Source organism: Squalius cephalus, assembly GCF_949319135.1.
Source record: "Squalius cephalus genome assembly, chromosome: 1".
Classification (NCBI taxonomy): Eukaryota; Metazoa; Chordata; class Actinopteri; order Cypriniformes; family Leuciscidae; genus Squalius; species Squalius cephalus.
This window is the reverse complement of record NC_137122.1, coordinates 32,036,394-32,063,156: the sequence shown is the minus strand read 5'-3', so window position 1 is coordinate 32,063,156 and position 26,763 is coordinate 32,036,394. Positions and strand designations below refer to the sequence as shown.

The following is a 26,763-nucleotide window of genomic DNA, read 5'->3' as shown; positions in this document are numbered from 1 at the left end:
TCAATCTTTCACTTATAAATATAATAAAACTAAAGACGTTTTGGAGATATGAAGGATGCAATACTACTCTATAGGTACTCAAGATTAACAGGAGATTGAGTGAAAATGAGCATTTCACCCCCCCTTTAATATTATCAATCTTGTAAGTACAGAAGTTCATAAAGACATTATTTCACCCCCCCTTTAATATTATCAATCTTGTAAGTACAGAAGTTCATAAAGACATTACTGTGCTGTTTGAAAACATCTGGCGTTGAAGTTTTATTTTCCGTTAATTTAACTACTGTTTCGAATAAATACCTAGGGTTATGTTTGTTTTCTTCTAAGAGTTTTGAAAAATAAGCAGATCCAGCTGTTTTTAAGGCCTTTCTGTACGCAATCGTGCTCTCTCTACACGAAATGCGAAAAACTTCTAATTTAGTTTTCTTCCAGCATACGCTCTATTATTCTGGCTGCTCTCTTAACCCTAACCCTAACCCTAACTTTTTCATTATCTACATGGATATTAAAATCACCAACAATTAGGACTTTATCTGCAGCCTGTCTAACTCTGATAGAAAATCAGCAAATTCTTTGATAAAATCTGTAAATCTGCATTCTTTGATAAAATCTTTGATAAAACCAAAACAATGTTCTTCCGCAAAATGCATGCAGTTTTGTTTTTTAACCACTAGAGGAACAAAAGTTACATAGTGTACCTTTAAAGACATCTCTGTATTTCTGGTAAGCATACTGGGAAACATGCCACCACATTTACAGAAGTGAGGACAGAGGCTGTTTTGAGACAGATTGATGACGGTAATGTTGGGGAGATCACAGGCGGTTTGAGTGAAAGGTGTTGTTTTTTCTCTGAGCACAACATGGATTCAGGCTTGTTCAAATGTGTGCAGTCATCCTCATCGTGACAGAAGTGCACTGGGTGCTTTTGCCACCTGTCTGAATAGATTCCCATCAGAGAGTCTGTGAGGCAAACACAAGTCTAACGGCACCAGCCATAGTCTGCAGCTGTGACACTGCAAGTATCTGTCAATATTTACAAGCTCTTCTAAACTAAATTGCGTCAATTCAGCCATAAGGAATTGTTGTACTTGCATTACAGTTCATGCTAATGGAATTTCATAATTTGGAAATACCCACAAAGGGATGGAATATATTCCACTACAAATCAATATAAGAGTCAAATAAGAGCCAGCTCACATTTTTTTTTAAATTAAGTTTACCGTTAGCATAAGATCGTACAGGCCTTCATCCGCAACTTACAAACACATGAAAATAGCACTGTGCAACATTTTGTGTAAGGTATCACAAATGCTAAGTTCAATGTCTTTGCCTGTCTTTCAAATAAACTATCCTTCGAGGGATTTCACAAAACAGCACTGTTTAGTCTGTTTACATATTTTAAAGGGCTCCAATATGCCTAATGCACTGATAAATTCATTATATCATCATCAATCTCTGGCAAAGACCCCCTAGCGTTGCGGGGGCGAATCTCGCATGGAAAGCATTACTCACATTTCCTCAAGAAATTTTCAGATCTAGTTTAATTTTTTAAGATGTGCATTTTGATAAAGTTTTTACCACTCAAAAGTTATATGTTAAAAGTTAGAAGTTACAATACATTTATACAGCAATGACACACTAAATTGAGCAAAGTGACATTTATAATGTTACAAAAGATTTCTCAATCAAATAAAAGCTGTTCTTTTGAACTTTCTATCCATCAAAAAGTCCACACAAAAAGTAATGGTTTCCACAAAAAAATATTAAGCAGAACAACTGTTTTCAGCATTGATAATAATCAGAAATGTTTCTTTTGCATCAAATCAGCAAATTAGAATGATTTCTGAAGGATCGTGTGACACTGAATACTGGAGTAATGATGCTGAAAATTCAGCTTTAATCACAGGAATAAATAAATAAAATTATTTTAAATTATAATAATATTTCAAAATGTGACTATTTTTTATTGATCTTACCGACCTCAAACTTTTGAACGGTACTGTATATAAAGCAAAATTTAGGAGTTTGTAGAATTTAAAAAGGTCAACATGGATAAGATACATTTGCTACAAAAAAAAAAAAAAAAAAAAAAAACAACAACAATTGATGAAAAGAGAGTGTAAAACAGTAAAATAAGGCCTTTTCATCATTGTCTTAAAGCTGTGATACATGGCTATGCCATGTCCTCTTGCTTTTTTATTCTGGTTATCTTATCTGCAGCCAGCACTGCAGTAGCAATGATTACAACCATCATATTCCCCTTTTCATTTATAAATCAATATGAAAAATTTCAGTTGGGTCATTTCGTGTCAAATCAACCACATTTCCGAAACTTCCCTGGCAAAATTTTTCGATATTGTTTATATTTTTTTGAAGAAAGACAAACATAAATGAAGAAGAAAGCCAGAATATTAAATGTCATGGATGTATTTTGACTGAGTAATCCACTATTTTGTAGAGGCAGGTCAAAATGACAATTTTCACTTGATATTTAGAGCCAAATTACAGGGGGGTAAAAAAGACTTTAGGTCTGTTAGTGAAATCTGTTGACTTTAGCAGTCTTTATTGCATTATATGCCAACAGTGAAAGTTCAAAAATTAGAAAAAGCACTTCTTGTGTGTTTCACCCGAAGTTTGCATGCTGGTAACTCAAGAAGTATTAAAGATATCTTAATATCCTTTCAGATTCTAATTCTTAACCAACTTTTCTTGTGGAATCTTAATTTTTAAGGCTCAATATGGTTAATTTCCAGGGATGTGGGGATCTCAATGTGGCTCCAACATCTTCAGTGGTCGAAAAACAAATGTGGGTCAATTTGCATACAGCTGATTTTAAAACACTCAATAACCCAAAAAGTATGTGATGAGAAGAGGGTTCTTTGCTGAACATAGTGCTGTTTTATAGTTCATAAAAATAAGCTTACTGTGCAGCTTAGCAGTTATGAGCTGATCTGTTCATCCAAAAGTTGCAGGTTCAAACTCCAAATGGCATGATCCATGGGTCATCATCACCACTGTGCCAGATCATCTAGCCTTCGATGTCAACAGTTTACTGTATCAGTAGTAAGTGCACTTCAACTTGCATGGGGAAAAAATAAACAAAAATAAATATGTGTAGGGGAATACAAGAGCATTTTAAGCAAGTCTTCAATTTTCTTTTCACATAAGTGGTTCTCATAGTGTTGTTTCTCTGAAAAGAGCATAAACCTCTTTGTATTCAGCCTTTCTCCAATGATTACAGTCGTCAGTGAGACGGGTCACAGTTTACCAAGCGCTGTGGAGTTTAAAGAGAGCCTCCATTTCCCCTGGCTTAATGAGTGGAAGGGCAAAGGGCCAGTGTACAGAGCTTCACCCTGCCTCCCTGCTGCATTATTATTCTGGTGATGAGCCTATAGCTCTCCAAAAGAAAACGCTGTGTGGGCAGTCTGTTTTGTCAGGTTTGATGTCACTGATATTAATATTTTACCATGGTCCGGATTCACAACGGAGCCATATAGCGGATATAGCAGTTAAAACTGGGACAAAATGAAGTGATTTCGTGATAGCATACGTGCATTGTGGATAACAAAGTGAGTACACTGTGAGATTTATGCCATTATTCTTGATGTATTCCTCACAGGAAGGCAGCTGTCTCTGCTAGAAAGGATTCTGTTCTTCTATTGAAGTGGAGAACATTCTCACTGAGTCATGAAGTCCTCAGGGATGTCAAGGATGCATTGTATGGAGAGTGGTCTTAGGATAGTTTTTTTGTTTTGTTTTTCAGGACCCAGATTTGACATCAATAGCTACATTTAATCTGATTTAATCTAATTAGTCATTCACTGTGCAATGCATATTGATTGGCACAAACCACTGATCCTTCTTACTGCAAGTGAATCCTTATTTAATTTTGTTATCTGTATCAAATATAGTCTTGAAAATGCAAGACTATCTCACAATGCTAAAATATGAGGGAATAGGCTATAAGGTGCTGTTATTTTATACTCCTATGTGGTTAAAAACCTTTTAACCATAGCAATCAAAGCACAACAGTAATTAGCCTAATTGCTAATTGTTAACCATGATGAAACAATAGCTTCAGAATTCCCAGTAAGCAGACCATTTCTAAAGGTATATGAGTATAGATCCGAGTTAGGGCTAATATGTGCCACATAATAACCAAATTAACCAAACTGAAACTGAAATACCAAAAGTCTGTCCCAGCAACAGAGGATTATTTTATAATTTCATATTTATATAATTATTTTATATATTCATATTATATTTATATCATATTTGTTATGAATGCAATGTTGAGATTCATAATTTCATAACATTATTCTAGCAACATTCAGACAGATTGAACTTCATAACATTAAGCCATGTTATCAGTGTATCAGCGTTTTAGTTTTTAATTTTAGTTTATTTATTAGTTAATTATTTAGTAATTTTAGTACTTAAATTAGACTAAAAGAAAATGAGAAAATGTTGCCTTGGCACCTAGCTGGAAAAACAATATATATTTTAAAATGTTAATGTTTATTTTATCAAATCATGATAAGACATTGTTTTAGTTTACGATAATAACCCTGATAATCATGGTTTTTAGATATCATTTAGGTGTGAAAGGCGATGTTACTAGAAACTAGAACACCTCAGACTGTCACAGTTTGGTTCAGATGAAGATGATGAAAAAGGTTCAAAGCGGTTTCTACAAACAAAAGGTTCTTTAATAAAACAAACTCAAGAAGGCAACATAACAGAGTGTCTACACACAAGCCAAAGCAATACCAGACAACAACTGAATGAAAAGGAGGAACTTAAATACATGGTGGTGATGAGACAATAGCCGCGTTTCCATTAGGCTACCCTTTAAATTGAGCAAATTGAAAAGCCCAATGGAAACACGTCAATTTCGCAAAAACTTCCATTTATCGCAAAAAAGTTTTTACGCTCGCATGAGGTGGTTTTTCAGGCAATTCGAAAACGAAATATTTCGCAAAACTGCAATGGAAACAGTTTTTGTGCATTTAGGTCACCTGACGAAGATGACACGGTATGTTTGGACAGGATACGAGACAGAGTTCTGTATAGACAAAAGAATTACGGGAATAATGGATTCTAAACCTCAGATAAATGCCACAATCAAGACCTCGAAGCAGATATGAGGGACTCGGGAGAAACACCCAGAAACACCTCATATGTGCCGCTCACAAGTATAATAAGGGTCGTTCCTTACCATTAGCCTAATGCTTGGAAAACACATCTCCTTCGATTAATAATAATGGCTAGTGCAGTGGTTGAGATAGTGCATACACCTACCAACGTCCGTTGCCATGGCTTTTGGAATGATTTTACTTATCGCGAGAGGAAAAAATGAAGTTTTAGTCGCATAACATCGGTTAATTGAAACGCCGTCATTTCGCAATAGTTTTTTGTCGACATTTAGAAAAAGAAAAAAAAAATCGCAAAAGTTCTGCGCAAATCTGTAATGGAAACGCGCCTAATGACAAACAGCTGTGATGATTAATCAAGTCAAGTCAAGTCAAGTCATCTTCATTTATATAGCGCTTTTAACAATGTAGATTGTTTCAAAGCAGCTTTACAGAGATAAGCGTATAATTTAAGGTAACAGAGATTGTTTCGGCTTTACAGCAGAGTTAAGTTATTTCCATCTGAAGTTAGTTTTGATTGATTTGCTTCCGTCGCAATGATCATTTGTTATTAAATTAGGGGCCGCTAAGACGACACCACTCCCTCTACACAGACTTTAAACGCGAACCTGTGAGAAACGCTGATGGCGTTCACATGAGCATTTAGAATGAGTTCTATAGTTATGTGCGTTTGAATATATGCAGGTTTGGAATTCCCTACAAGCCAAGCCTAAACAAAGTACTTGTCTTTCCCTATAAATTTTGATAAAGAATTTTATTTTATTTTGTTGCTTTGGGGTAGGAACGCGAAACGGATTTTCCCGACAACGCCTTATCTGTAGAGTGGTAGTGGGATCCTCCATAGGGAGAGACTAGTTGGCACTTCAGCACTGCGTTGTCATCGGTCCAGGCGAAGGTCCTTCGTCAGATCTGGATACGGCCTGGATCCGGCAGGCTGCAGGAAAACCTCGGGATAAACACAGACACTAAAATTAGCGTAGATGCCATTCTTCTCATGATGTAACGAGTACATCAGGATTTTTGGGAAGTGTTCCCGGTTCCGGCTGACCTAATCTATGCAGCCTAACATTAAATTATAGAAGTCTATAATGTATTATGTGAAAGCTAGGTCAAAGAGATGTGTCTTTAATCTGGCTTTGAACTGACAGAGTGTGTCTGCTTCCCGGACAATGGTAGGAAGACTGTTCCAGAGTTTTGGTGCTAAATAGGAAAAGGATCTACCGCCAGCAGTCGATTTTGATATTCTAGGTATTATCAACTGGCCGGAATTTTGAGATCGCAATAGACGTGACGGACTATAATGCGTTAAGAGCTCGCTCAAGTACTGCGGAGCTAAACCATTTAGTGCTTTGTAAGTGATCAGCAATATTTTAAAATTGATGCGATGTTTAATAGGGAGCCAATGCAGTTTTGACAGAACCGGGCTAATATGGTCATACTTCCTGGTTCTGGTAAGAACTCGAGCTGCTGCGTTTTGAACCAGCTGTAATTTGTTTATTAAGCGTGCAGGACAACCACCCAGTAGAGCATTACAATAATCTAGCCTTGAGGTCATGAACGCATGAACTAATTGTTCCGCATTTGTCAATGAGAGCATATGGCGTAATTTAGATATATTTTTAAGATGGAAAAATGCAGTTTTACAGATACTAGACACGTGACTTTCAAATGAAAGATTGGTATCAAAGAGCACACCCAGGTTCCTAACCGACGACGAAGACTTAACAGAGCAGCCATCGAGTGTTAGACAGTATTCTAGATTATTACGTGAGGAAGTTTTTTGTCCAATAATTAGAAACTCTGTTTTTTCAGAATTTAGAAGTAGGAAATTACAAGTCATCCAATTTTTTATATCCGCTATGCATTCCGTTAATTTTGTGAATTGATAAGTTTCGTTAGGTTTTGAAGAAATATAGAGCTGAGTATCATCGGCATAGCAGTGAAAGCTAATGCCATGTTTCCTAATGATATCTCCTAAGGGTAGCATGTACAGAGTGAACAGCAACGGTCCTAGTACTGAGCCTTGTGGTACGCCATACTGAACTTGTGATCGATGAGACATCTCATCATTTACTGCTACAAACTGATAACGGTCAGATAAGTATGATTTAAACCATGCTAGTGCAATTCCCGTAATGCCAACATAATGTTCTAATCTATTTAAAAGAACGTTGTGGTCAATGGTGTCAAATGCAGCACTAAGATCGAGTAACACTAATAGAGAGATACAACCACGATCGGATGATAAGAGCAAATCATTTGTGACTCTAACGAGAGCTGTCTCGGTACTATGGTACGGTCTAAATCCTGACTGGAAATCCTCGCAGATATCATTTCTTTCAAGAAAGGAACACAGTTGTGAGGATACTGCCTTTTCTAATATCTTTGACAGAAAAGGTAGATTCGAGATCGGCCTGTAATTGACTAATTCTGTAGGATCAAGTTGCGTTTTTTTAACAAGCGGTTTAATCATAGCCAGCTTAAAGTTTTTTGGTACGTATCCTAGAGACAAAGACGAATTAATGATATTAAGAAGAGGATCTATGACCTCTGGAAGTATTTCTTTCAGTAGCTTAGTCGGTATAGGGTCTAACATACATGTTGTAGATTTAGATGATTTAATGAGTTTAGTAAATTCTTCCTCTCCTATAGCAACGAATGAATCAAATTTTTCCTCAGGGAGACTACAATGCACTGCCTGATGCGATACTGTAGTAGACGGTTGCATAGTTATAATTTTGTCCCTGATATTATCAATCTTATAATTGAAGAAGTTCATAAAGTCATTACTGCTGTGTTGCTTGGAAACTTCTGGGCTTGAAGCTTTATTTTTCGTTAGTTTAGCCACCGTTTCAAATAAATACCTAGGATTATGTTTATTTTCTTCTAATAGGGTTGAAAAATAAGCAGATCTAGCAGCTTTTAAAGCCTCTCTGTAAGCAATAGAGCTCTCCTTCCATGAAATGTGAAATACCTCTAGTTTTGTTTTCTTCCAGTTGCGCTCCATTTTTCTAGCTGCTCTCTTAAGGGCCCGAGTGTGCTCATTGTACCACGGCGTTGGACTATTTTCTTTAATCTTCTTTAAGCGCAACGGAGCAACTGTGTCTAAAGTGCTGGAAAAGAGAGAGTTAAACGTTTCTGTTGTAATATCTAGTTCTTCTAAGCTATCTGAGATGCTGAGATGATGAAACTGATTAGGAAGATTATTAATAAAGCAATCTTTAGTAGCAGAAGTGATAGGTCTCACATATTTGAAACACGGAGTCGGCTTTGCAGCCTTGGCTAAATGCAAATTACATGAGACTAGGTAATGATCTGAGATGTCATCGCTCTGCTGCAGAATGAGTGTCCATGACAACTAACGATTGGCGGGAAACTAGGAACAATGGAAACACAGGAAAAAGGTGACTGACGAATGCAAACTAATAGTCCATGAAAACTAAACTAAACACAAAGATCATTGCACATACATCCAGATTTTGTATGATTTTTTTTCTATGCATTGACGTGAGTATACTCTCATGCTGTTTTGTGATCTTTATGTGAAATAGTATGCATTAATGTTTTTGTCACATATTATTTAGTTCACAAACAAACTGTATTTTTCATTATGGGGCCCTGTAGGATTTGCCTGGCCTCTAGCACAGCTTGCATCAGTTTTATGCATATGCCAATGCTTTGTTTACATAATTGCACTACAGTATTGCCTGTAGTTTCCCCTACACATTAACTGCTGTTTGTACAAACAGACTGCTGCTGTTGTTTTTTTGCAGTCGAGCAAGTCTATAACACAAGAGCATCCTAATTCACACACAGCCACGCATGGCAAATAAGAAATTCTCAATTTCAATCTCACAGTCAGTCAATGAACATCCTGAAGCCAATTTGACCTGATGGCACATCTGTTAGGTGTGTATGATATGACACGCAGTGTTTTTGTGCAAGCCTCAAGCCCTCTCAAGCTGTATGATTATTTTCACGATGACGCACATACATTGAATCACTATGCGGAGGCTCATCACAGTTTTCTCCATTTACTGAGTTCATGCACACCGACACAGATTACTATCAAAAGTTGCTTGTATTTTGAAGCCCCACATGTTATATTGTTATTATCTATGTGTCAGAATGATTCCACAAGAACAAAAATAGGGGTTAGTGACAACAGAAATGCTCAAGATTTAATTCTAATGAAGCTGTCACTATTATCTCTCTCAATCTCTCACTGATGAAGAAGACATTGATAAAAAATTTTAAAAAATTCAACATGAACAAACAGACATTGCACAAATAATAATTGATAAAAGCCTATTTCATTAACAATGATGCAGACTAAATTGGTGGTGTTGTAGGCTAGATCATATTTGCACCTTTGTATCATTAGTGTGCATGAGGCATAATTGTTGCATAAATGGTGGAATTGATCATATTTAACAAGGGACTGGACACATAAATGATGGTTTAGTAAGAATGATTAAGCTAGTTGTCCATTACGCCTCAGACACCCTCTTATTCTGCAGTTATTATGCGATCAATGTGTTTGCGACACACTGACAGGTCTTGTGGTGCGGATAAATAGCTGTTTAGAGAAGCTTTACGCCATAAGAAAATTGACTGGCTGTAAAGGAGCTTATTGCACAACATTTGCAGAATATTAACTTGCTAGATGTATGACTAATATGAGCAGGAGGAAGGGAGCTGTCTGTTTTTTCCTCAACTCTAACCCCAGACAGTGGTTTTTGTTCCAATTTGAGCTGACCTCTGAGTCGTACGTGTCGGGCAAAGTTTTAGCTTTGACGTGCGTCGTTTGTTGTACAGGGGGAAATGAGAGGCCATTAACCTCTCCCGACCGGCAATCGGATGAATTTCTAACATGTAGCCAACTAGCTGAAATTTAGTAGACTGATGCTTACTTCCAGTTCATGTTGCAAAATTGGATAAACCATTTTGCCCACTTCTTCCAAGCCACCTTTGCGTCCATATACTGTATGCCGGTGCCATTTTTTTTTTTTTTTTTTTTTTTTACGTTTCAGCACACATAATTGCACATATGTGCAAAGCAGTGAGTTTCTCCTGTTAAAGCCTGTTATTTAACAAAAACGTTGCTGAAATCGCACAGTGTATGCCCAGCTTAATTAAGCCAGTCATTTACAGACTCAAGGTAGAGGAGTGCAATTAGCCAATAAATGGGAACTAGGCTACTCTCTGCCAGTTCCAAATGTCAGTATCATTATATTTCTCGTTATAAGCCACAAAAGCAGTAGAAGTAGCCGTTGAATGTAGCTTAGAATGCATTTGTTAAAAACCTTTGGTCCAAAGGTGAGTGTCTGTGTATAGAGAGGAGCTTTGATTTCCTGGCATTGAACGTAGCAGGAATTCAACAGTAATGGTCACTCATGTATTGGAATTAACTGTCTTAACTGTATTGGATTTAACTGGAATTAATTGTCTGTACAGACTCTACACAGTAGCCAACTTGAATAGATACTCAACCCCTTATGTTGTGTTCAGGTCATTTTGGCCCAGAGAGGATTTTATTTTTCCCCAAAATGTTAGTTAATGTTATTGCATTGGATTAAAACTTACTGACTTTGCTCACACATGATATAACTACTTCCCAAACTTTTTTGGATCATTTTTGTACTAAAAAAAAAAAAATCTACCTTGTACTTGTGGTGTTCCCAGTCAAAAATATCTGGCCTTCAAAAAATAGCTTATAAATCTTTTATTATGTTATATTATCACCAATATTGGACTCGGCCTTTTTGTCAACCTATTTTCTTTCAGTTAGGATAGGCTTTGTATTTATTTTTGAAACTGACTAATTGTAGGCCTCAGTGATCTAAGCTTATATTAGTCAAAAATGACCATCAATTGAAAATCATTGGGGGAGATTGAAAATAAGAGAAACATTTAGTGTTCAGGAGCGTGTTCATCATGTTCATGTTCACATGTGGGTGGTTCCATAATTGAAGGTTTGGTGTCCAAAGTCATTTCTCTTTTTTTATGCTTTTTTTCAACTGGTTATATTTTAAATTATTTTAATATTGTTTTACTCATTGCCATGGATCACAAGACGTCAGACTATAACAATATAATATTTTATGTAAAAAGTGTCTTATATAGATGAAAATCATGATTTCTTGTTGTCCGAATTAGTCAGTGTGTTTTGTCCATCATGTATTGTGTAATCAAAATATTTTATTTGACGTTTCTTTTGGTAATATTTTATTTATAAAAGCCAGAAATAGTAATTGTCCTAATTCTACAACATTCAATTGTTTAAAAATAACTTTTATCTTATAAAAAAGGGTCAATTCTGTTACCGTCCCATACTTTGCCTTTAAATTGGTTTCGCCAAAGCATTTGCAGTCCTTTTAAAATAACTATTCGTGCAACATGGCCTTAACTCACAGATCTCTGTTATTGCAATACATGCTCTTGAGTTTTCTGCTATTGAAAATAAAAGCAGACTCTTAAATTGAGCTGAATACTGTGTGTCTAATGAGTATCAAGGTTAAACATGCAGCCCGTGATCCTCTTAATTCAAATGCTTTTGGCCTGTCTTTGATTAATGCTAGTCAAGGGCACAGGTATAATTGATTTTAAGTTTTACTGCCTGTCATTCAGTGGTCACCTTTAATGGGCTTTGTGTTTTCAAAAAAAAAAAAAAAAAAAAAAAGACTATTGGACTGTATGAGTTGGTCAGATTAACATTATTTAACACTCTTCATACACGACTTTCTTTCGTTCATGTTCTCTTGTAGTGTTTAGCGACGAATACTCCAACCATCTAGCTGTTTCATCACATCTCTTCCCACCCTTATGAGAATCAATAAATTAATGATTAAAGGGGGGGTACAATGGTGTTTCATGTATTCAGAGTTGTTTACAGTGTTAAAGAGATGGATTCTCATGCTTAACATGGCCAAAGTTTTTTAAAAATATTTTGGACGAATAACGGAGAATTTCTGTGCCGAAAATCTTACTTCCGGGTTGGTACAAGTTTCGGCTGATTTTTTTTCGACCGTGGATCTAATGACGTAGACCAGAGTGGAACTCCTTATATGAGCATTTCTCCCGGAAAAGCGCGGCCGCGCACACGTCGACCAGAGGAGAGCGAGACCGCGCACATCAACGCGCTTCAACAGGAAATCATCGGCAGCGCTGCATAGTGTGTTTTTGGATGTGAGGGAAAGCTTACCATGTTCAGCTTCCCAAAGAACCCAGCGTTAGGAACAGTGGATGCAGATTGTTGTGTAGTTGTGTAGACTGTTTGTTCCCTGCATTTCGACGATGAAAGTTTTATAAACAAAGCCCAGATCGACGGATTCTCTCTATGGCTCTGGCTTCGCCCACACAGCCCGCCTCCAGACGCTCGTTTTTTTCCGGAAAGACTCGGTACAGCCTATCTTTCTTTTATAAATATAATAAAACTAAAGACTTTTTGGAGATATGAAGGATGCAATACTACTCTATAGGTACTCAAGATTAACAGGAGATTGAGTGAAAATGAGCATTTCACCCCCCCCCTTTAAGCAAACGAACATGCTAAAAATCATGCAATCTTTAAAAGAGCAATTCATAAATGCAAAATTGTAAGTTTAAAACTGCTTCAGTGTTTGGGAAACAAGTTTTCTTTGTCCACCCGATGTATTTGTTCTGCTGTAACTGGTTTTAATCATGGTTATGGATTACAGATGAATGCAAAAACACAGTGATAAATCAAAATATGAAACATCATCAATAATCAATAGCAAATAGAGCCACGAATGTGAATTATAGGAATGAAGGTCTTGATCTCTGTTGCATTGATGTAGATTATTTTGTAAAAAGAAAGTTTGTATGGTAGGTTGTAGTTTAAAAAGTGTCAGATTGCTCAGAACAAACCTCTGTTGAAACGAAAAGTATTATGGCAAAAATGAAGATGGTCACGTTTCTTTCTACTATATAAGGAAATAAGTGCTTATGAATATGACATGGGTTACAGTCACACTCAGTGACACTACATTTTTGAAAACCGTTAGAGATAATTTTAGGATAATTTCTGATTCAGAGACCCACACTAGTTGGCCCAGATTTCGCTGCTTGTGTTGCTATGACAACAAGGGAGAATTCTCACATGTGCTATGAATTTCATTTGTGCTGTTTAATTATTTCACTTTTAGAGATGCATGAGGACAAGATGTATGGATGACAGAACATAAAACAGACTGAAACGTGTCTTGTTTTGGTCTCAGTTCTGCAGCAACTGAATAACATGCTGAAATGGCTAGAGTTGACCGCCACTTGTCTTACACCTCAGAGCCTTTGAAAACTCTTAGGCTGCAGTCTGATATGTCGAGGGCAGCAGATAACCATAGTGGAGTGTGTTAATAATCCAGAGACGGTGTGTTGTTGTACCAGTCATGGAGACCAGTGACAGAAATTATTTTTTACATTAATTGGCCCCCTTAAAAGGCACACTATGCAAGATTTGTACCTTAAAGGATAATTCCGGTATTTAACACTTTGAGTCTATTTTGTAGTTTGTTTTGGATGAACTAGAGTGGTGGACAAAGAAATTTTGACAATGGTTCCTGTCTCGACTTTTTGACTATTTTAGAATTGCCCATGACCGCTTTAGAATGGGAGTCTATGGCCATGCACAAACATGTCCTTAAAACAACCCTTAACGTTCGTTTTCAAAACTGTGCAACTCACCGAGTGGTTAGTGGTGCCACTCTGCGTAAGTGGTATTTGCGACAGTAACGTTAAATACAAGTACTCCACAGCGACTCTAGGGGTCGCTGTTTGAGAAAAACGGAAACTGCATAGTGTGCCTTTAAATTGATTTCCAGGGGCATTTTTTACCTCTATACGGGCATTTTTTCGAGCATTTATTTTTTCTAAGCTTTTTTATTTGCATCATCTTTTATGTTAAATTCTTCAATTTAATAAATAAATTCAATTGGAATAATATGATTTCTATCATGACAACTCTTGGAGTGTTTGTCGTGGTAATGGGTATGACAATGTTGATATGTTTGGTCTTGGAATACACTGGTGCTGTTGTTGGTTATTGCTGCTGCTGCAGAGCAAGTACGTTCGGGACTTGCTACTGCCAATAAATACACGACACACTGCTGTGAGCAAGTAGGACATGATGCTGGTGTACAATATAGCGTACATGAATTACCCGTAGCAGATCTATTAGGTGGAGCTGGGGAAGGGGGAGAGTTTCTGAAAACGTGTTGCAACTGCTACAGCAAATTATGACCCAGTATTAGAGGGATGAGCAGCGAGCTCATTGGCTACTGATATAGCAGGAACCAACCAGCTGTGCCCTTTAGAGAACGATGTGATTGCAAGGAGATTGAGTTAAGGACCTATCAGCCTGCGCCATCTAGAGTTTCATGACAGAACTTTGTATAGGGCTGTTATCTATCAAATGAAATCAGTATCAACAAAAGCCATTTTTGCACAGCAGAAGTGGCACAGAATCTGCATCTGAAGTGGCATTTAGATGCATTTACACAGACTGTTTAATGCTGCTCAAAGGAGGCATGAATCCATGTGACATAAAAAAAGTATGTTCTATATAGTATGAATGAGTGTGTAGTTGCATTGCTTCACTGCCATTCACAAATCCTCCTCCATGTACTCATGGGATAGTGAAGTGTCCATTGATTGCCCACTTTAAATTATACTGGTGGTAGTAGGTCATTTGGGTACTTTTTGCCTACTTTTTTATGAAAATGATGAATTTGGACATACTACACATCTCACATACTGTGTTTTATATACTATATAGCAGGCATATTCAAACACAGTCATTAAATCATTCATTCAATCAATTATTTTATAACAGCTGATTCATTCAGGAACAATGTCCTCTGTCTTAAATAAATGAGTCATTGAATCATTCACTCATTCGAGTAATTTGCTTTGCTGAAATAGAAGTATCTAGTCTTGTAGTATTTATTTAGTTATCATTCGGTGGATTGTGGTGCGCACCGATAATGAAGAGTGACAGGACCCGGCAGGCTTTAGTCGACGGTAGTTTTCTTATTCCCAGCGAAATAACAATACAACCTGTCTTTAAGAACGTCTTGATCGACTGGGATACAACAACTCTCCTGGCCTCCCTCTCCTTCTTTTCATGGCGTTTCGGGTGCCCCGATTTATGTTTTCTTTTCCCCGAAATTTTCAGTCAGTCTCCTGCTCTTCCACCAAGTTCATCGTTAACTTCAGGCACTGCCGCCTCAACTCTGATTGGTTCTGTTCACGAGCTGGGGTGGGACTTAAAATTTTATTGGGTCCATCTGATGTTTGTCACTGGCTGAACAATTAATAAATAATTTAGATCGGACTAAACCATTTTTAGGGAGGTAAGAGAAGCAGATATTTGGAAAAAATATTTAACCAAATTGCATGTTTTTGTGGTTTTCATTTAAATCTCAGGCATGCAACTCATATAAATAGAACTGTTGTATAAAATCAAGATCACATTTGCAATAGTGCTGATATTTGTGAAAACAACACTTATCTTGAATTTTGGAAGGATTTTTATACATTTTAGTGGCAACTAATTGCCCTTTAATTTACAACCATGATGAAGAGCCTAAATGGCTGAAGTGTCATCTTTAGCAGCTCGCAATTTATCTCCGCAAATGGGCCATACAATTATGCAGTGATAGCTTCCTGTTATGACACACTGGTCACATAAGAACAGATGATTTCAATGTTTCAGTTCATTTCCACAAATGGACTTGCCTCCTGCTCTTCATTTCAGTGGCAGCGAGAAACTTGAATTTCAAATTCCCCATAATAAATAACATATAGAACACAGACGAGAGACAACATAAAAATGTAATGCATCCTGCCCTTTACTCAAAGAATAAGCATTCTGAAATCAATAAAAATAGCCTGGATAAAAATAAGAAAAAGACAAGACAGCATGAAATGATCAGGCAAACTACTGAATCTTGCACTGCACAACAACAGCGCAATCAGTTAGAGGTCCTAACTGTAATGTTGCTCTTTGTATTCAAGTCCCGTCTGCTATTACAGATCGCTGGAGGGATCCATTCCCCTAGTCTTCATCAAAGTGGCAGTGGTCCCCAGTGACCAACTCAGCCCGTTTCCAGACTTTTCATCACAGCAATTCAAAACCCCCAAGTAAAGAATTGGAAATAACAATAAGGGCACCTTTACCCTAAAGAAATACAGTATACATAAATAAAAAAAACAGACAGCATACTGAATTCTTATTAGCAATGATTGACTGTTTAATTTAAGCCTCTAATGTGAACTCTGTACCTGTTGTGTTACACATTTAACAAGCATGACAGCTGAATAGCTGAGGGAGGGAATCACAGGTCCTGTTTCACACATTATTGGGATTGCTTCGAGGTCTTCCCTGAGGTGTTAAGTGAATGTTTAATATGTGGAGAATGTACTGAAGAATAAAAAAATAAAAAAACGGATACATTTATAAAACACAATCTAAGGTTCGTTCTAAATATATAGGTGATAATGAAAACTATAGGTGACAAAAATTTAATATAAGCATCATAGAAGCTACTTTTTGATTAAAGAATTGCATGTTATTTTCCATTTCTTTAGACATATTCCGAAGTATTTTTATATTTTTGTATGTATAAATATACACCACCATTAGTACTACCATTACAAATTACCATTAGTATTTGCATTTTGAAAGAAAAGGTTCCAATACATCTCACAAGCAAATTTGTCAGTATATACAGACAGAAAATGCATCATGTGTCATTGTCAAGTACTGTGGCCGTTGCACAACAAAAGAACTGGATGCGGATGTGGCAACATGATTTAATCTGATTTTAGGTCCTTGAACATCAGCGGGGAAACCCTAGAGTGCCAGACTGTCATTAGTCCATGTGGATTGAGTAACGGTACTAATGAAATGGGTTTCATATATTTCCCATCATCAATTGGACCGAAAATTTGTTGGGTAAAGGAGTGGAGAATATGATGCTTTATTTATATAATCTTGAAGGGCAGGAACCATTCTTGTACGTGAACTTTTGTAAATAGTCTCACATACATAACCGCACAGATTGTGTGGTCTGGGCTGTCCATCATTCAGATGAATTGCAAAGGCAGTGCTGCCTGTGCTGAATGATATAGTTTTGACCTGAATGACTCCTTTGCAGACAAAGACCAGGAGCAAACACACAGTTGTAAGCCTGAACTTGACATTAACTGTAAACATATCCCTCAAATCTGATTGGTTGATTGGAATGTTGTTCTTCAATCAACAAAGATGTTGATCCAGGAACATTTTCTACTTGGTGAAATCACATTCACCCTTTGTATTTATCTTCCTCTTTTCACCTTTTCCTGTTGATGCTTTGTCTTTTTTAAATATACCCTGCTGAAAACTCCTGCATTGCTGGTCACCAGCATAAGGTAAAGGTATTTTTTGCATGCTGGTTTGCTGGTCTCCAGCATGGGAAGCAGGAGTGATGGTGGACAGCTATACCAGCATTGACCAACATGGAATTAATGCTGGTTTATGCTGGATTTTTCAGCAGGGATGTCATTAGTGAGTCAATCACTTTTGAATTTTGATTTGAGACAAATGTGTTCACAATGTAAAAATGTAGAGTGCACTTTCAGTTTGTAATCAAAAATGCCATCCTTCTGTCATATTACCATGAGCAATGAAGCCTTGGAGGTGTATTGATTTAGTCATAGTGTGTATCCATTCCAATTGGGAAAAACTGCAAACGGAATGCAATTGAATTCTAATCTCTTGGGAAATGTATTCCAATACAAATTCTAAATAATGCCTCCAAAAGAAAAATTGCCCGTGTGCAAAAAGTGATAGAAAAAGTAAAAACCCTTCTGATTTCAGGCCTCCTTCTGAATAATTTACCATGTACATATTCTAGATTTGTGCGCGTACGCATGTTAGCCGCATTGGTGCAACTGTTCAGGCACAGCATTAGTAACGGACATGAAAAGATTTCCGTGGGAATGTGCAAAGAAACACTGCATGTTTTTCTCTCTCTCTCTCTCTCTCTCTCTTGCAGTGAAGTGTGAGCATTTACCACGATGTGAAGGAGGAGCTTCCATATGTGAGGGGGAGTGAGGGAGGGAACACGAGAGGCATAGAGAAGCGGAGAAGCGGAATGAGAGGAGATGAAGCCTGTTCAAGTGGTCACATTCTGCAAGCAACACTAGCTTTTCTGGAGACCAGAAGCTTCTCAATATTATAATGACACTGAGTCATGGATATACAGTCATGGTTCATCTCATGAGCCGGTGAGTAAATACAACTGAATGAAATTCTCATACTGTCATTAGATGTGGACTCTCTGGCATTTACAGTCAGAACACAATGAAATTTCCTAAGACACCTCAAGAATGATGTTTAGTGTATGTATATTTCAATGATGACCTTGGACAGCATGGGCTTTGGTTTTACATGACTTATCTCCATTTATCTGAATATACCTTCACTCTACAAGATGCATTTATATAATGCATATGATTTCTAATGTGTCTGGGTTACGATGTTTCTTTATGCAACGTGTACGTATACTCAATTTGCATTTAGTAGATTTACACATACTGCATCTCGCATGCTTCATTTACAAAAAAATTAAGTCATATTCTTTAACAAGTCTCTTTTGAAATCTCAATCCACATGCAGTTCATGTACTGAGGTGCTTTTATTTGGCTCATGAGTTCATGAAAGTTTGACTCAATTTTAAATGGCAAATGAGTTTGAAAGGGGGGTTAGAGACACATGCGGTGCTGTGTGAGACAGATCCGCGCACCATTCGACAAGTGACAAAACGGATGCACTCCGTGACTGTAACCAAAGGGATCGGTTTAACAGACCTCCTTATTGAAGGACACTTCATGCTATATTCATTGGCAGCTTGGCAGCTGGCTTCACATCAAAGACAGTCAGGTGTGTTTACAAAGGGATTGTTCCCAAGCAAAGATGCCGAAGACAAAGACAGAGATGCCAAAAGCCAAACAACAAACTTGTGTGGTATGAATCCATAAACAACCTTACCTGCAATTAGGCTGTAGCATAACTCACAGATCCTCAGAGCTGATCTGGTTAAGAGTTTGTTTGTCTTGACATTAAACATCTTGACATTGTTTGTTTTGTCTGGTTTTTTGTTTGTTTTTTTGCATTGGCAATTTTCAAGTCATTTCTGAAAACACTTCTGTGCTGAGAGAGTGAGATGAAAAAGAGAGAGGCTCTTAAAATCTACTTTTGAAAAATAAAGATTGCTTTTGAGATCACTTCACAAATAGTCAGTACACATCAATAAACCACTATTTCTTTTTTTATTTTCTTCCATCCTTTTTTAACTTCATATGGATAAGGGCATTGCAGAAGCGAGAAAATAACTATGATAAATGTATCTAGGAAAGCTTCACCTCTCAGAGTAAACGGCTTCCTGTTCATTTCCTCCAGTTTACTATAAAGGTCTTGCTAAATGAGTCATGTTCTGTTCCTGCTTGAGAAAAAAATATCATGTGATCTTATGGCGTGCATTGTTTAATCAAACAAAACTGTAGATGTAATGAAATTGTTTTAGAAGAGGGACTGAAGATCAGCATTTTAATTGTATCATGATGAATTTCTGACAACCAATTATAGCCTAATAGAGCAAGTCCACATTTCTGCATGGAGCAGATTAGTCACCTATATTCTGCATACTTTTTTTTATTGTCAGCTGGTTATGTCACACTTTGTCAGCCTATTAAGGAAGAACAGCTCTACATTTGCGTAGACCAATTTCCTGAAAGCTCCTGCTTTCCCCACATTAATGATCCTCTTTGCAATTTCAGGTTTGCATTACCTTTCCAGAATTCACCTAATGCATTATATTGCATTATGTTTTGTATTAAATTCAATTGTGGTAATATATTTTTTTTAAATAAATATATTCCAGCACTATTATTAACTTACTTGAGAAGCAAAATTATTTTGATTATTATTACTCCAATCTTTTCTTATGCCATTGCAATTTGTCCTGGTTTAAAACATAAATCTATCAAAATGCTATACATTTAGATTCAATGAATTCAAGATATGAAAACTTAAGTCTTATCTCACACACTTTTACTTCTCAAATGAATGTATCTCAAGTCCCAATTATCAATTAAACAAGTCTCAAATTATATGATCTATAAGTTATGACAACATATGTTTATACATTGCTTTAACTCATCAAAATAAGTTAAGAAATTTTCAACTTTTTTTATACGTTATACAAGATTAACAAAAACATTTATTAAGTCAGTTTAATGTAATTTAAATTGAAATGACTTAAACATCCAAGTTGTTTGTACTTAAAAATGTAAGGCTTTTTTTTTACAGTGAAGATCACATGTAACCAGATAACCAACTAGTTTGAAACTGAATTTATCTCAGTTGAAACTAAATCAATCAAATCAAAGCTATAAAAATATTATTTATTGTGAAGATGTTTGGTGTTTCCATTCCCTATGTATAATTTACTGTGTTTGGGGAAGATAAAAAGTTATGTCTTTTTCTTTTTTATTCACATAGCCTGATCAATATTTGAAGAGGAGAAGTCGATGCTGAGCAACGCCTATTGGGACATACTGTGGGATTAACCACTGGTACGCAATTGCATTCCTTCTCTTTTGTCAGATCCATAACCAACAACAGCATACTAATGTGATCCTGCCATAATCCAATGTATTGCACTCTATTCAGTCCACAATATCATGCCATTATTGACACATCTATATTTTTATCCGCAAACAAATTCCCACTAAGATCTTTGATGATTAGAAAGTTAATTTGTCCATTTTCATTTTGATTAGCTCTCAACCAGATGGGGACATGCTCTTCATATCTTGACTGGTTTGTTGCCCTTGGAGAGGTTATGATAGCTTTCTGAAATTGATTTTAGTCTTGTCTCCATTTCAATCTTCGTTCCTCTTTGTACTTGCACCAGCTTTCATGATCTTTTGTAATCAAAATGTTCTTATTTCATGATCATCAAAATGACTTCTTGAGTCTGATCCACCTGATATTTGCTTTCAATGACGGCCTAGCTATAAAACTTCTCATAAGGGCTTTTAAATCTCACCACAATGTGATTCAGATTCAGAAAGATTTGTGAGATTTACAACCATGGGCTTATTCATCAAATCCCCACATTTTTTTTGTGCCTTGTGCCTGTGTCTTATCATTTACGACCTCTGTGCAGGTCTCTGGAACTTCACATCTTAAAATGTCAGATCACGAGGACCTGACTAAAGCCATGGGACACTGGAACGCCTCCGAGAGCTACCAGCTCAACCCAGCCAGTGTCATTGTGTCTGTGGTCTTCTCGCTCATCTTCCTCTTAGGGACCATTGGGAACAGTCTGGTACTGGCTGTGCTCCTCAGAAGTGGACAGGTTGGGTACAACACCACCAATCTGTTCATCCTCAACCTCAGTGTAGCCGATTTCTTCTTCATCATCTTCTGTGTGCCTTTCCAAGCAACCATCTACTCTCTGGAGGGTTGGGTTTTCGGGTCCTTCATGTGCAAGGTGGTTCACTTCTTCATCAACCTCACCATGTATGCTAGCAGTTTCACTTTGGCGGCGGTGTCTGTGGACAGGTGGGTGTTTTGTCTTTCCAATTGTAGGCTTTTTTATTATTAAATAAACTCTCTTAAAACATTTTTCACACTCTCGCTGGTTTATTTAATTTGGCCAATATCAGGTCCAACAGTGTATATGCACATTGTCCTTGTTTCCCTTTTTATCCAATTAATGAAATTCCCATCAGTGTCATTTCCACAACATCTCAAATTATGGTTTGTGTTTAATGGCATTCTGTGATGGAAAAAATGGTGGTGGAAATTACATTTTTGGAAGAAAACAGACAACTTCTTTGTCTTGAAAAGGCTATTTTTATACATAACATTTTAGCTTTTTGAACATGTAATCATATTTTTATGATGGATTGTCATGGTATAAAAATGAAAGGTCATGTCCTACTGTTTGTTTTACCCTTGTCTCAGATCAAGTATGATGAAATGATGAAGACATGGTAAAAAGGTTTAATGTGATATTCATACCCTAGTGAAAAATGAATATACTAAAATGTATTTGAAATACATGTATTTTCTGTTAAGTATACTAAAAATACATTTATATTTATGTACTTAATATAAATATCCTGCAATTGTACTTTTAGTATACTAAATACTAAAGTCTGCTACATTGGAACAACTAATTTTGTACTTAACACACTTTGTGCAGACATAGTGCTGAAGTCCAACTAAATATATGCTTAAGTGTATTTGATTGTGCTAAAGTCAAACTATTGCAAGTACACAAGTACAGGTATAAAATGACAGCTTAAATGAGAACCTAGCAATATTGTAATTGGTCAGGGCCAGGGTTGTTATTTAATTAAATGGATCTTCTGAACACTATAGGAAGTCTTGCAAATTGCAGTGGCAAAGGTTGGAGTTTAACTGATTAAATGTCAGTGGAGTTATCAGCAACCACCCACTTCATTAACAAAACACCTCCAAAAACCAGCATTGCATTATTCCTGCCTCTACAATGAAACAGTGAAAAAAGAACCTTTAGAAGCACCCAACCATAATGCCTTAGCTAAAATTATGTTCGGCCTATTTTAACATTAAGGTCAAACTAAAGCACCAGTGACGAGTGGGACTTGCTGAATGGGAGCACCAGGAAGCCTTTTTTTGTCAAAATAATGGCATAAATGTAACAAGGCCACCTATACGCCGTAGTGTAATGTGCTACTCACAGCCTGAGCAACAGACCCACTGCCCTCCATCCACCCTGAAAGTGTTTACCTTTGGGAAAAAGCATGTTAACCTGCTCTTTGAAAAATGGTTCTGGGCTCAGTGGAGACTGAGAATACCCATCGGAAATTACCTCACCTTCAGGTAGAAAACAAGAAGACCCATTCATCTTGTGCACAGAAACACACTGATTATATTGATCATGTGTTTTTGGTCAAACTCAATTTGAGGAAGCACCACTCATCTTTTGATGAACATTTCCTGTGCTGCTTCTATACATGACTACACTGTAAAACTGTGAAATTAGAAAGTTTAATAACTGCAAATGAAATTAGTTCATTTAACTCAAATATAGTAATATAAACCGAATGACTTGGAGCGTGCTTTGCGTCAGACAGTATAAGGAGAATAAATGTTGAAATTAAGTGTTATTTGGCGTGTTTTTGAACATGATCAATATAGGAATTAATAAAAGAGGAGATGTGTTAGTGTTAGAAGGGTTTCTGTTATGTTTCAGTTTTGCAGGGGCTACTACTAGTAAAGAGTAGAGCCTGTGGTTTTGTCGAAGATGGGCTGCAAAATCTTAAGACTATGCTTCTTGTTGTTTTAAAGGTGTAGTAAGTGATTTCTGAGAAACACTGTTGATACCTGAAATCAACCCAAATGTCATTGCTCCACCCCCAAAACGCACAAACATGCAATGCAAGAGTGGATGTCTCTCATAACTGGTGTTTACGATGTAAAGAAGCCATCAATGTCTTATGTGATTGGTGCATTTCTTCTTTTGCAGGTATCTGGCCATCCGTTACCCCTTACGCTCCAGAGAACTGAGAACGCCGTGTAACGCCATAGTCGCGATGGTGGTCATCTGGGGCCTGTCGCTTGTTTTCGCCGGGCCTTATTTGAGTTACTACGACCTCATCGATTTCGAGAACAGCAATGTGTGCGTACCTGGGTGGGAGGAGCATAACCGTAAGGTTCTGGACACCTGCACCTTCGTTTTCGGCTATGTTATTCCTGTGCTCATCGTGAGCCTTTCCTACACACGCACCATCAAGTACCTTTGGACAGCAGTCGACCCCCTCGATGGGATGTCGGAGTCGAAACGAGCCAAGCGCAAGGTCACCAAGATGATCATCATAGTCACAGTGCTCTTTTGCATCTGCTGGCTACCGTACCATGTGGTCATTTTGTGCTACCTCTACGGAGACTTTCCCTTCAATCAGACCACGTATGCCTTCAGGCTGCTGTCCCACTGCATGGCCTACGCCAACTCCTGCCTCAACCCTATCGTTTACGCCCTGGTGTCCAAACACTTTCGCAAGGGCTTCAAGAAGGTTTTCAGCTGCATTCTCAGCAAAAAGGGACGAAATAAGGTGCACGTGGTCCATGTGGCCAACACTGTCCCTGGCTTCGAAGCGGGATCCACTGAAGTGTCTCAAATGAATGAAGAGAACGCCAGACAGAACGAGAGCGAAATGGTCAACCGCCCACTCGCAGAGCCACAGGACACCACTATGACTATAACGTTGCCCTTCCAGAATCAGCCATTAAAATAAAGCGCATGGCTAATGATGCCTTACAGAAGCCTTATTAACAAACTCAAACAGAGCCGGAGGATTTCAGCAGCTTTGATCGACATCACAATGGATTTGCACAGAATGAGCACAGTGGAGACGGCAGTTAAGATTCAAATCGCTGTGCAAATTGAAATCGTACATTCAATTTGATTCTCGTACAAATGCATATTTGTGTTTTGCTTGGTTATGTTGGTGCCAATGCTAAACAATGTCTTATTTGCAACCTCCTCTCTTTTTTTAGCAGCATCGTCTGTTTGTTTTCTATTGAAGTGTTACCCTCTGAGCATGTTTCAATTTAATGCTGTGATGATGACTATTCTCCTGTGAAAATTTGTTTCCAATTATTCTGCGTAACACTTTAATATCTGAAGAGCCCTGTGTCTTTATGTGAGCAAAGCTGTGATTTCCTACTGTGAAGCTTTTAAGAGGACTCTTTGATTATGCTCCTCAGCTTCGCTTAACAAGCTCTTTAAAAAATATATGCTTGCGTTAAGTACTGTATGTACTTGCTTTTACCTCTAATATTCTTTGCTGTTTTAGAAAGTCTTGAAATTATTTGATTGTTGAGTTTTATATCAATAACTACATTACATATTAAAATACAAAAGCCCTAAAACCAGGGTTATTCAGAAAATCTCAGAATACAGGCTATTCCAACAGTGTACTATGTATGATTATTGTGCTGCATTAAAGTAATATTCCGGATTCAGTGCAAGTTAAGCTCAACTGACAGCACTGATGGTATGATTACTGCAAATGTTAATTTTGAACTGTGCCTCCTTTTCTTCAAAAAGGCGAAAATCTGGTTACAGTAGCGGTTTACAATATAAGTGAATTGAATCAATAATGGGGGTGTAAAATATTAAGTGTCATGACATGGATTTTTATATATATATATATATATATATATATATATATATATATATATATATATATATATATATAAATCCATGTCATGACACTTAATATTTTATATATGTGTGTGAGAAAACAATTATTTTCAACCTTCATTCTCACCCTCTATGTGAAATGATACGTTTTTAAAGGGCTAATCATGATGGCTATGATTCTTTGCGAACTCTTCAATACACTGTGCCTCGTAAACAAAACAAAAAAATGCTCTGAACTAACATATAATCCTCCGACGCAATCCGGGACGCCATTAAAACAAATCATCCACTTGTTTTCCGACGCTGAGATCCTTCTGAAGTCTGTACAAAGACGCAAACTAGCTGTTTAAACTGGACGCGTAAAAGCAAACATTTTCACTCTTCCATTTGTCCTGTTGTCGACAGACTCGAGTGCGTGGAGTGTCAGAAACTGAACATGCATCTGCATACTGTATCCAGTGTAGACAGCATCAGTGATTAAAATGAGTTCTATTTGCTTTGATGCAACGTGACGCAAACCACTGAACGGCAGTGGGCAGGGCCTAAGGTGAGATGATGAATAACTATTCGTCGATGTCTTGCTCTGGAGGCAGACATATGCAAATGAATTTGCCACTGCGACATCACAAATCCCACAATTTCAAAACAAGCCATTTTCGGAGCTTGATTAAATACATGCTATGTTTATAAGGAGGAGGACGTTTTAAGCTATGAAACTTGTTTAATGGTTCAAAGACCTCTTATCTGTCAAAAGATAATGGCAAATTAGATTTCTCATGTCATAACCTATTAAAAATACTTGCTTTTTCGATAGTACAGCCACAAGACATAAACAATATGCAAGTTAATATGATTTTAGTATGAAATAAATGTTTACTAACCTTTTCTGTGCAAAATATATTTACATTTTTACAATGCTGTTGGCATGACAACATCTACACCGACCATAAAAATAATGAAAACAACTTTACATCTCAAATAACACACAAGTTTTAACAGAATAATCAATGTAAGCGCTTAAAGTTATAAGCTTCACATTTATGCTTTTAAATCCTTAAAAAAAAGTTTTTTTTATTTTTATTGGACTAAAAATCTTCTCTTAGCTTTTTCTCAAAGAAAAAAAGAGATACGCAAAAAAAAAAAAAAAAAAAAAAAAAATAGTGTGTGTTATAATCAACATTATGGCACAAATGCTGTCGATTGAGCTTAACTTGTACAGAACCTGGAATATTTCTTATCTGTCTCCAGTTCATTTATGACGTATAATGTACTGTAGCTACACAACAAGTGTTTTGTTGGAAGTTTTGAATTTGATGTTGACAGTGAATTTCAATAAAATATGC

General features: G+C 37.0%; 1 protein-coding gene and 1 long non-coding RNA gene across 3 annotated transcripts; both read left to right on the top strand.

Annotated features, from left to right (window-relative positions):
* The first annotated feature begins 8,522 nt into the window (after nucleotides 1-8,522).
* LOC307158786 lies at nucleotides 8,523-20,780 on the top strand. Of its 2 annotated transcripts, none has more exons than XR_013821277.1 (3): nucleotides 8,523-8,557; nucleotides 18,212-18,443; nucleotides 20,719-20,780. It is a non-coding gene; the product is annotated as an uncharacterized lncRNA (long non-coding RNA). The 2 variants fall into 2 exon arrangements; XR_013821278.1 differs by lacking the exon at nucleotides 8,523-8,557 and adding an exon at nucleotides 8,572-8,660.
* Nucleotides 20,781-21,393: 613 nt separating this feature from the next.
* Nucleotides 21,394-24,964, top strand: galr2b (galanin receptor 2b). The gene is made up of 2 exons (XM_079871689.1): nucleotides 21,394-21,786; nucleotides 23,741-24,964. The coding sequence occupies exons 1-2, from the start codon at nucleotides 21,413-21,415 to the stop codon at nucleotides 24,507-24,509; spliced, it is 1,143 nt and encodes a 380-aa protein (XP_079727815.1). The 5' UTR covers nucleotides 21,394-21,412; the 3' UTR covers nucleotides 24,510-24,964.
* Nucleotides 24,965-26,763: the final 1,799 nt, after the last annotated feature.